This window comes from Cornus florida, unplaced genomic scaffold (genome assembly GCF_030987335.1).
Source record: "Cornus florida cultivar Cherokee Brave unplaced genomic scaffold, ASM3098733v1 CherokeeBrave_3.0.0_Hap2_Chr11, whole genome shotgun sequence".
NCBI lineage: Eukaryota > Viridiplantae > Streptophyta > Magnoliopsida > Cornales > Cornaceae > Cornus > Cornus florida.
Genome location: NW_026775581.1, coordinates 80,239,420 through 80,251,419, shown reverse-complemented (window position 1 = coordinate 80,251,419; position 12,000 = coordinate 80,239,420). Strand labels below are relative to the sequence as shown.

At 33.9% G+C, this 12,000-nt stretch overlaps 2 protein-coding genes across 10 annotated transcripts in view; both read left to right on the top strand.

The window, feature by feature from the left end:
* Positions 1-12,000, top strand: part of LOC132286248 (topless-related protein 4-like) — a 137,289-nt gene that overhangs the window by 42,260 nt on the left and 83,029 nt on the right. Inside the window, exons 1-9 of one of the 9 annotated variants that reach the window (XM_059788516.1) lie at positions 5,796-6,026; positions 7,233-7,298; positions 7,589-7,649; positions 8,585-8,697; positions 8,822-8,899; positions 9,004-9,089; positions 9,188-9,283; positions 9,375-9,469; positions 9,569-9,615. In XM_059788516.1, the coding sequence (XP_059644499.1) occupies positions 9,233-9,283; positions 9,375-9,469; positions 9,569-9,615 (193 nt within the window). In that variant the 5' untranslated portion in view covers positions 5,796-6,026; positions 7,233-7,298; positions 7,589-7,649; ... (2 more) ...; positions 9,004-9,089; positions 9,188-9,232. The other 8 variants (XM_059788517.1, XM_059788515.1, XM_059788519.1 and 5 more) reach the window with 8 other exon arrangements.
* On the top strand, positions 9,615-11,169 carry LOC132286251 (topless-related protein 4-like). The gene is made up of 3 exons (XM_059788533.1): positions 9,615-9,743; positions 9,843-9,974; positions 10,345-11,169. The coding sequence occupies exons 1-3, from the start codon at positions 9,693-9,695 to the stop codon at positions 10,462-10,464; spliced, it is 303 nt and encodes a 100-aa protein (XP_059644516.1). The 5' UTR covers positions 9,615-9,692; the 3' UTR covers positions 10,465-11,169.

Here is a 12,000-nt window from a genome sequence, read left to right as displayed (position 1 = left end):
AAAAGGATTTGGTCATCATGTGATGCCTTGAATAATTTAAAACTGAACAAATAAATCATTCAGATTCAAACAAAATAAGATAAGGTTGTTTTCAGTAAATAGCTCTGTGCTTGTGCTTTTACGGTGGATGGAGCTTTATTCAACAATTATATACCCTAATGTTAAAAATGGACTCAAATGAATTTTTAATTCTTTTCATTAAAATATTAGTTTTATTTTTATGTTATGGAATTAAAAAATTGGGTAAAGTACAGCAACACCTCTTGAGGTTTGCCAAAAGGATACACAGGTAAAATTTACTAGTTTTTTGGACAAAGACACCCATTAAAGGTTCAAAAATGGACAAAGACACTCCTGACATGAGAAATTGACTAAATTACCCTAGACCGTTTAGGGAACCTTTTGAACTTTACAATTTAATAAATTGGACCAATCTACCCTCATGAACAATTTTTGCAATATATATATATATATATATTATCTCTTCTTACTCAATACCTAAAACAGTAATACCTAATACCTTTTCTCTTTCAGGACCAGATAACGATGGCGATCGTCTGGACAAGGCCCACCGCCACCGCCCTCTCTTTCTCTCTCTCTCTCCACACACACACACACACACACACACACACACACACACACACACACACACACACGGCAACACCCCCGGGTAGGTAGACTAAAGCCCTCTGCCACCGCCATCACCTATCTTCCCCTCCACCGCTCCACCGTCACCATACAAAGCCACACATGCATATATATATATATATATATATATATACACACACACACACACACACATACATACAAACACAGAATTGTTCAAATTACACACATATAACTCAAAATCCAAGCAATATGAAATTGGGTCTTTTGATTAGGTGCTCAAACCTGGACTCTGAGACTAAAATTGCAGGGGAGGACCAAGCTTCGATGAGGCGATGACAATGCGGCCACGGATTGAACAGTGAGGCGAGGTTTAGAAACCGAGCAATAAGAGGCCGACGAGCAGAAACATCACCAGCAAGGCTGAGGAGGTTGAAGTGGTCATCGCCTCTGCCATCTGATTAGAGCCCTTTCTGCGGGTAGATGAGAACTGTGGATGGTAATGTGCGTAGATAAGGAGGTGATGTGTATATGTGTGTGTGTGCACGTGTGCGTGCGTGCGTGCGTGTATATTGAACTTGCCCCCCCCTCTCTATCTCTCTCTCTCTGCAACTGCAAACTACAAAATCTACAAGAATCAGAACTTCAAAACCCATATATTTCAGTTTTATCTATCTGTCTGCAAGAATCAAAAGTTCAAAACCCATATCGCCCGCTGCAAGAATCAAAACCCAGATCTACAAGAATCAAAAGTTCAAATGCAAGAATCAAAAGTTCAAAACCCAGATCTTTCAGTTTCCATCGCCCGTTGTTCCAGTTCGGGTTCGCTGTTCACAAGCTTCAGCCGCTATCTCTCAACTCTCAAGCTTGCCCCCTCTCTCTCTGCAACTGCTAACTTGAATGTATGGGGACGGTGGTAGAGAGAAAGAAGAGAGAGGAGAAAGAGAAGAAAAAAAAAATGAATTTTTTATTTTTTTATTTTGGGTTTTGGGTTGGGTTCAGGTTGAACTCGATCTCAACCCGAACATGAACCCAATTGGTAAACTTAAAGTACAAATTTAAAATTTTCGGGTTGGGCTTGGATTGGGTTGGGTTAGGTTGCTCAAGTTGTAGCCCTAGGTCAATTCCCTGGTCCGAGGATTAGTAGAGATGAGAAGTGTGAAAAAAATGGAAAAGAAAAAGAATTCTCTGGTAACCGCTTTTGCTTGATGTTTTTATTTTGACTCGGAACCAACTTTAAAAATAAAATAGATAGTTTTGCTTGGTTTTTTTTTATTTTGACTTAAAACCAACTTTAAAAATAAAATAGATAGTTAAAAAGATCATTTATGTGTATTTTTGGTACGCTGCAGTGTTTTTGGTATTGCGCGGATGTAATGAAAACACCACGTGGGGCCTTTTTTGATAAACATTTTGGTACTAATTAGGGCCAAAGACTACGGTACATCTCGTGGGTTCAAGTCTCCTCCACGTGGGTGTATAAGTTTCATATAAATATATATGAAGTAACTTAGGAATATGGAGTTGGTCCTTAGATCTTAATAAGAAGCCTTTGGCCTTGGGTTATGCCCCAAGTTTTACTGTAATTATTGTTAATTAATGCTTTAATTTACTGACCAAAACTAAGTGGTAGGAATTGCCAAAGGGCATTTGAATCTGATTCAGATGTGACAACAGATTGCGCACAAAAATGGTTGCAACTGTAATCATCCTTTCGTTTGCATTAATTTATTGGTCGGCGAATTAGCCAAAAAAAACTCCTATGCATACCGAATTTATAATTCTTTATACGATTTTAAAAAGATTTAATTTTTGAGTAAATAAGGATTTGATTGTTCAAAAATAACTGAATAAAATATAAATAAAAAATTAATCAAATATGAAAGGACTATAGTTGGTTTTCTTCTTCATCACTGCTAGTTTATAGTTGGTCGCGAGGCAATCATGAGACTATGAGAGAGAAACTGATGGTGATAACGATCGATGATGAGCAAACGATGAGAACAACGACGTGACTCCGGCGAAGAGAACGTTGGTGAGAGCAATTCAGATTCAAACCACGAGGAATCGTCGGAGTTGTCACTGGCGATAGCAACGACAGCTTCGGCAACCCGCGAGCCCAATCAGAAAACTCCATCACCGTGTGTGAACTCAGAAACTTCAGAATATCAACCAACAGTTTTGGTGTGAAGGTTTGAGTATCAACGACCCTCAGTCCGGTGATACCCACAGTGACGAAACAAGAAACGAAGGTGAAGACCAAACCAAACCCATCTGCAGCAACATGAACCACATAAAGCTTTGAGCAAACAACGACCCAAGTGCAGCAAACAGAATGGCAAAGAAACCCGGTTCAGTTCGGCGAGCTTCACCTTCACTCAGCTCGGCGTGCTCCACCTTAGCTCCATTTACATTAACAGCGGAGAGAACGATACTTGTGATAGAACCGCTAAGCTCATGATCTGCATGCCTTTTCCTGTGACCTAACAACGAGCTTTACGTTCAATGACGGACTTAGAAAATTTTATAGGGGGTGAACTTTCTAATTTGTGGGGACAAACTTATATAGTAGGTTTATTTTTATAATTTCAATTTAATTTTTTCATAAATTTTGAAAAATATAAAGTATAAAATGTAAAAAAAAAAAAATCAAGGGGCCGAATTGTAATTTTAGGGGGGGAATTTTCAAAAATTCTTAAAAGTTTAAAGTATAAAATGCAAAAGAAAAAGAAAAAAAGAAAATCCAGTGGGGCAAATTGTGATTTTAGTAAGGGCATTTTCATAAATTCTATAAAAATTAAGGATAAAATGAAAATATAAAAATTTCAGTCTGGTCCCACATTAGGATTGTGCCATTTCACGTCCATGAGAGCTTTTCCGGTGACCAAACCGAAAAGCTCCGTTCAACCATGTTCCGGTGACGTTCAACTGACTCAACGAGCTACGTTCATTCTTGGATAGCCATGTTGGGTCTTTGATGAATAGTCATGAATATCTTTGATGATCCTCCCTTATTTTCTCAGTGGGGTCCTATGGCTTTTTGGGAATGTCACTAGAGTAGATGCAGTGTTTGTGCACATGACCAATTCTATAACGGAATAGTGATCTAAAGCCTTTGCTCATTTTTTCATATTTATTGAATTTATATACATGCTAGGAGTTTTATTTGCTCAAATTTAAATAATAAAGGTGTTTTTTTTCGCTTTGCAATTAATTTATAAGTATTGTGGGACATCCAATGTCACTTAGTCCCTAGGATTATCTATATGGTCCTTGAGCTTAGTCCCTAGGATTATCCAATGTCACTTAGTCCCTAGGATTATCTATTGCGGTTACCAACATGTCACGGGGTTGCAGGCTCATACGTAACCGACTGTCTACATGTATCAGCTAACTAAAGTTACTGGTTTAAAGTTGAATTCGGTTATAAGTAGACATGAGGTCTTCTTTCTAAACTTTCTGATTATGATGATCACATATAATCTTAACAATTCCTTGCATACAAGATTTTCATATATTCCGTCTTCATCTGTGTACTTGATTTCGTTCAAGGAACACAATGAGGAGTTGTAAAATAAAATATTCAAGTATGCGCAATCGGGGGGTTTGAAATATTTTAGTTCATGTATAATAAGCAATTAAGGTAATAATACTAATATATAAAAGTGAAACAGATTCAAGTAAGACTTGACATTTGCAAATATTTATAATAAGAATTAGTTGCTGGCCATTTCTCCTCATTATAAGTTGCTGGAAAAAAAAGAAAGAAAAGAAAGGAATCATGAGACTTTGGCAAGTGTGCCTTATATATATATATATATATATATATATTCTCTCAGTCCCAATTTAAATGTTGCTTTTGGGAAGTAGGAATTTTTAAAGGGACATGTGAGATATGTCTTATCTCCTTGTAAAGTTACTAATTTGCCATTATATTCAAGTTTGAAATTTTAAATTATGACATATATGGAAAGATGTAAAATATATTGTTTGAAAAAGAAAAGTAAACAATTATTTTGGGACGAACCAACATGACATCTTTTTTGAAATAGAGGGAGTATATTGAATTCAATGGTATTATCTACTGAAAACTTTACTTTTGCTCTAAGAGGGTGTAAATAATAAACATCGTATTTTTTGTTTTTATTATTATTTTTTATTATAATGACTTATTAGAGACGTTAACTATTGGTTACAAATATGAATCTTTTTTTTATTTTTTATTTTATCATAGTGACTTATTAGAGACGTTAGCCATTGATTACAAATATAAGGTATAGAACCACACAGTGGGATTTTGAATGTAGTGAATCCTGTTATTGGAATTATATATACGGATATATGATGGAGTTTAGGAATTATAAAGTTCAAATTTGGTATTGGTGCTTCAAATTTTCCTTTCAGCTTTGTGATAAAATTTGGTACTCCAATTAAGCTTGTAAACTTAAAAGTTGCAATTACAATTAGTACCATAGTTGTACTTACAATTGCACTATTCTATATGTCGACTCTAGCACATAGTTGTTAGTACATTTGCTTCTTTCTTTTTCATTTAAAATTTGATATATTCTTGTTTGATTTTAATGCACATATGCTTCACTTCTTTTAATTTTTCTTCCCCTTCTTTTAAATTTCATTAATTTGTGTAATCTTTCAAACATCTTAGTTTTTTTATTATTGATTTAAATTTGGGTATGAACTTCTGTTTATTTTATTGGAAAGTGACTCTTATAAAGCTTAGTTCAAGCTTTTGGTCTATAACATATTAAAAATAATGTTAAAGTTATATATATCTCAATGTAGCAAAAGATTTGAAATCGGGTGGGCTTTGTAAGTTTGAGCCCACTTCAAAAAGAATAATTTCTTTTTTTTACTATACTAAATTTAACTCGCCTAAAATAAAATATATTAATAGAGTTAGTTCATTCAAGTCGAAGTCAACTACTAAAATAAAATCCAAACCAAATAAGTACAGGACCAGCCCTGACCCAAAAACGGTCGCCTAGGGCTCAAAAGTCATAGGCCCATGGGTCACCAAAAAAACAAAAAAAAATTTAATACAAAGGTTATTATTCAAACGGAATCGATCCGCGTCAACTAAACAAGCCTCCTCCACAACCGTTGATAAATTTTAATCCAAAGGCCGTGAATGATGGGACACTAGAAAAAAAGAATATTTTTAGGGCAAATCATTTCAGCCCCCCCTATCGCCTCCATCTTTATTCTCGTTCTCAACTCTGAACTTGCTCTATCCCTCTCTCTCCCTCTCTCTGCAACTGCAAACTACGAGATCTACAAGAATCAGAAGTTCAAAACCCATATATTTCGGTTTATCTATCTGTCTGCAGGAATCAAAAGTTCAAAACCCATATCGATTGTTCGCCGTTCGCAAGCTTCAGCCGCTGTCTCTCAACTCTCAAGTATGTATGGGTTTTGCTTTAAATTTTTTTCTAAATCAACTAATCAAGCTCTGTAATTCTTGTTTTGCAAACTAAATCCTATTTGGTGAAATTTTTTATGATTTTTTTTTATATAATATATATATTTTTTACAATATAAAGTAACAAAATTTGCATTGCATTTGGAGGTAATCATCGTAATCTACCTTTTATTTCAGCAAAACAAATAATTTTTTTTTTTATTTCTATATATATATATATATATATATTGGTCAATTATGTCTACAAGAAAATTTGAATCTGGGCATGAAAAAAAAAAAAAATTAAAAGAATCTGAATTGGGAGATTGAATCTGAAACAATTTTTATAACATGCCAAGCTTTTTGATGATGGAAATCCTTTCAGAACTAAAAAAAAAAAAAAAATTCATAACAAGAACTTTGACAAGCAAAAGTACTTAATATAGGGTAAAGCTCTAAAGTTACTTCTTGAAAATTAAAATACTTACAAAAAACATGCTTTTGAGTTAATTCCATAGTGTTGGAAGGGGCTTGCCATGAACTACCTCACACTCTGCTTCCACTACTAGATTCTCAAATAGGATTAGTAAATTGGTCCAAAGAAGAGATAGGGTACGGAGTGGTGAAATAAATTGGTATTTTTTTATTAATTACCCAAATAGGATTTTCTATGCCTTAATCAGTCAATTGTCTAAAGAAACATTGTTAGTTAACTAAAATTGAATTAAACAACAGTTGATTTTGGTTGATATATTTTGATTTAGCCTACCCCATTGAGAAATTCTGGATCCGCCTTACTAATAATGTTTTGTTTTACATAGAAATACAATCTGTGTAATGCATGAAGGATATATTCAATCTTTTTGCCATATTTTTATTTTCAAATTTTGGTTTTTGATTTTCTTTTGTTATTAGAGTGCAGAATATCAAGATATTGATTTGTTAATTTTGAAAATTATTCCTAAACTGATGCATTTTACTTTGTTATTGGATTAATTTAATATAAGAGCTGAGTATAATATGTGCTAATCACACCTATTTGTAATCACACCTCTTTCTACGGATAGGTGTCCAACATTTTGACTGAAAGCATAGTTGGGTTGGGTTGATACATGATACAGATGGTACTTAGATGGTGGTGTTTTAATTGTTATGAGTGAGATTGTGAAATCTCTTCCTCACAACTTGAGTGTTTTCTTATTTTTAGGGTTAGCATCGGGCCTTAACATTTAGCAAGAATAAGGCTCAAGAAACATGCCTCCTCAGTCATCAGGTAACACACTCTTTTCATTTTCTAAAATTTTAATTGGCATTTTTAGCTATTGGCTATGTTTATTTATTCATATTTTACATACTGATTTTTTGTTTTTGTTTTTGTTTCTATATATATATATATTGATAAGTATCCTACATACATATATATAATATTGTTATGATGTGATGCTCGAACAATTTATTAATGGGAATTAAAGACTTGGAAGTTTAGTTCTCAATTTCAGAATATATGTTTTACAAGTTTATTAACGCTTATAAAACTTTTCCTCTTTTGTCCTAATAATATAGGTCTCTTTTTTGAAAGAAGAGAGTTGATGGGAATGGGTGGAGTTGGCAAAAAGGAAATAAGGTATGTTTTTTTTTGCCTAGCTAATTTAATTATATAAATCCCCTTACTGTTTTAGCAGTGATGTTGGTTTTAAAATGACCAATTATGATAGAAAGTTTTTTTTCAGTTTATCTTAATCAAATGTATATCTATGCAAGAGGATTACACAATTCTAGATGACGATTCTAGATGAGGATGTTGATGTCAACGTTATGAGGATGTTCGTGTCAACGTTGACTCTAGTAATGACGACTGATAATGTTGATAATATGTTGATGCACTCAAATTAAATCAGAACACTTAGAATTGAAGGAAATTTAGAGTTGAAGACATACTATTTTGAGCATAGTGTCTAATTCTTTTAGTTATAAGAATCTTTGGTCACTTCACACACTATTTTCTAGTTCCTGAAATTTTGAAACAATGGTGTGTAATATGATTCATCTACTTGGGCTCTCTTCTTTTTCATCTTTCTACGCCCTAATTTTATTAGTGAAAAAGAAAAAGAAGACTGTGCAATTTTAGTTTAACTTTATCAATTTGAGCATTGACAAAACTTCTGAAATGTTGAAACTGAAACAACAAAGAAGAGAAAGTCCACCAATAAGAATTATCCAACTTAGGACAAAATAAGCTCTCTGATCGTCTTGACTAATATTGGAATGGGTGACTTTATAGATATGGATTTGTAGAGAGAAAGATATATAGTTAGGGCACAAAAGTGTACGATGGGAACCAACAATAGGGTTGTGAGCTTTTGGATTGTTTCATGCATCGGATCTAGGAAGTGATGTTGGTTTTAAAATGACATAAGATCTTATTTTTGACTTTTTTTTTTTTTTTGGTAAATTTCAAAACATTTTATTGAATGGGACTTGATTGACTTTTTATGATGTAATATAGATTTTACATTTGATTATTTTGCTTTGGTTTTGATACTCTTGTACCGGTGAAAGTTGTAGTTTGGTGGTCAAGGGAGAATTACCCATGAATGTTGTCAGGACATTGAGTCAGGACTCTACTTCAAATAGCATGGATTTTCATCCTGACCAACCGACGCTACTTCTAAGTCAGTTTTACTTTTCTGTGCAAGTATTTTTATGACGAGTTGAATATTACTTTCTTGGTCAGTTTTACTTTTTTGTTTGATGATTTGAATGTTGAATTGTTCCTTCCTGTTACTCTTCTATTAGTTGGAACCGATATGGGAGACACCTTGTTGTGGGACGCTGATTTGGGGGAGAAGCTACTCACAAAGTGACAAAATAACGGTAGATCATTATAATATGCAATCTAAACTATCACTATAGAATAGTGACAAAATAACGGTAGATCATTATAATATGCAATCTAAACTATCGCTATGGAATTTCAGTCTTCTTTTATTCTAAGTCCACACATCGCAGTTACTCGTGTAAAATGGAGCCCTGTCGGTTCAAAATTTGGTTAGCTATCGGCTAGGTACACGATTTTGCATTTTCCCTTTTTTTTTTTTCAATTATTATTATTTATATTGTTGCCTAAGATAGAGGCATTTACTAATTTACATGTAATTATAGGTGTGGGATGTGGATACTGCTATAATGTTGATGGTTTTTTAAGGCATGAGGAGCCTTATTTATTGTGTCTGTTTGAGTATAAGGGAAGAAGTTCATGTAAGGACCCAATTTCCCTTCTATATTTCTTGCTTCCATAATAACCTTATTTTTAGTCTTTTTGACATTCTGCCCTCTTTGCACATCTTAGATTATACTTTCGGATGGAAAGATTACCCTCTGGTACTTCAAGCCAAGGGCACATGGATTGTTGTCAACACTAGCCTTCAGTGCTGATGGGAAAAGGTAGTTAAAAATATATTATCTCTTTCTCATATGTTTACAAAATACATGTTTTAACACCAATGTGATTCTTAACATTGCAGGCTTTTTTCATGTGCTTAGGCAAATCTGGTGCGACACATATTTTCGAATGGATTTCATGGTTGGTCAAGGGTATCGTGAATTTTGATACAATTAAGAACAAGTACTTGGTGGCAGGTGATGTACTTTGATAAAATTTTGGGACATGAACAATAGTGATCTCTTGACGACTTCTGATGTGGGTGGAAACCTACCTGTAAGTTTTTGTAGTGTTATTTTTTAGATTTCGTTTTTAATTTTAAGCTTGGAGGAAAGAAGTTTGGTCTAAGTTGCTTTTTTCATTTTTGATTCTTAGGCAACGCCAGTAATCTGTTGCAACAGGGACGGCACATTATTGGCGGTTTCTGCCAATGATAACAACATCATAATATTAGCTAGTTTCGTTAATGATACTGGTGCCATTACAGCATCTGGGACCCTTACTAAGGTTAGTCAATCTGTCTGAAGATTATTATTTCATCTAGCATAAGGTCACTAGTGTTAAATGTATCTGTGTAATGCCGTGTCATATGGATTATTTTTCGTTCTCGTATTTGTCTCTATCGTATTATATATTGTACTTGTTCTTCATCATCGTCAATTCTATATGCATTTTTTTACTTGTTTGGATGTTTCTTTGGTTTTGTATTCTTCAATTCAATTAGACTCCTAGTGCCTAATTCTTAAGCATTTTGCAGAGTACCTTTTAAGTGACATGCTGATTTGATTAGAACAATAAAAATATCTTAAAAATATCTTACAACTTCAGTCGTTTATTTTAAATTAATTCGGCCTTATTAGATCTCTTTTTTGGGCAGGGTGTGGACAAAAATGACCCCGACAGAGACATTGGCTATTCAACTTGCCAATTTTTACCTTCTGATCCAAGAAATTACGTTCACTACGATATTGAATGGGTCAACAACTCTTTAGTGTAGGAATGGATGGTTCCCATGCTCATCTCTGGGGTAGCAGCCTCACCTTATCTGGTCGCAATATACATGGTTGGTAAGGAGTACCTAAAGAGTTCAGCGACACAAGATGAAAATAATCTTGTCTATAATAAATTTAAAAAACCAAGAGTGGTATCTTCTTCAAATTCTGTGACTTGGTTACAGCGAGGATCTCATAGTGATATGCAACGAGGTTTAGATGCCATCAGGTCAAGGCAACGAAAGCCGGAACAGTATTTTGCTATATGCATGATCTTTTTCATCAGCTTCGCCATATTAACAATTTCCGGTTGCCAGTGGATACTTTGCAAGGCACACAAAATCAAGGCGATACACACTGGTTATAATTACGTCAGGTTTTGTTAGCAACGCAAGTGTACAAGATTATGCGCCAAATATCTCTAATGCATGGATCGAGTCCTCTTTTCCTTGGAGAATGGTATTCTAAAAATGATGAACATCATCTAAACATTTACGGTCTTTTCCTTGTTATTTAGCAACAAGTGATGACTGTTAGTTGATGATTGAAGCATTTAACTTAAAATACCGTAATCTCATGATATGTTTTACTTAAATTGTTGAACTCTTGTTTACCCTTGGAGAATTGTATTCTACAAATGATGAACATCATCAAAGCATTTACAGTATTTTCCTCCTTATTTAGCAACTATCATCAAAACATTTACAGTATTTTCCTTGTTATTTAGCAACTAATGTAATCTCATATTAGTAGCTAACAGCCATTGCGTGTTCAATGTTTTTGTGTTTTTGGTGGGCTAATTGCTACAGTTTACACATTATATGCTAATTTCTTTACAAGAGGAAAAAGAAAAATATAACCTTGCTGTGCGTGCATTTTCAAGAATATATTTGTCTTTTGCGGTGGCTGTGTTTTTGGAGACATTAGATTTCCAGAAGTGGAATAAATTATGAGCTCCTGCGAGTTCATCTGTAATATATATATTGAATCATTAAAAATGTTCTCGGAACAATACCTGTGATAGAACCGCTAAGCTCACGAAGTGCATGCCTTCTTCGGTGACCAAAGAACGAACTTCACGTCCATGAGAGCTTCTCTGGTGACCAAACCGAAAAGCTCCGTTCATCCATGTTCCGGTGACGTTTGACTGACTCAACAATGAGCTACGTTCATTCTTGGATAGCCATGAATATCTTTGATGATCCTCTATTATTTTTTCGGTCCTAATGTCACTAGGGTAGATGCAAATTTTATAATGAAATAATGATTTAAAGCCCTTATTTGCTCATTAATTCATATTTACTGGATTTATATACATGCTAGGAGTGTTATTTGCCTAAAGTTAAAATAATAAGGGGTGTTTTTCTTACTTTGCCCCTTAATTTATAACTATTATAGCATTTATTCAACTTGCAAAAATTTTATCTTAATTTATAGTAATTATAGCATCTTTTCAACTCGCGGAAATTTTCTCTTAAATATCATGAAATATATGTTAAAGCTCGTTGTCTTTTTGTATTAAATAACTAATGTTTAATTAT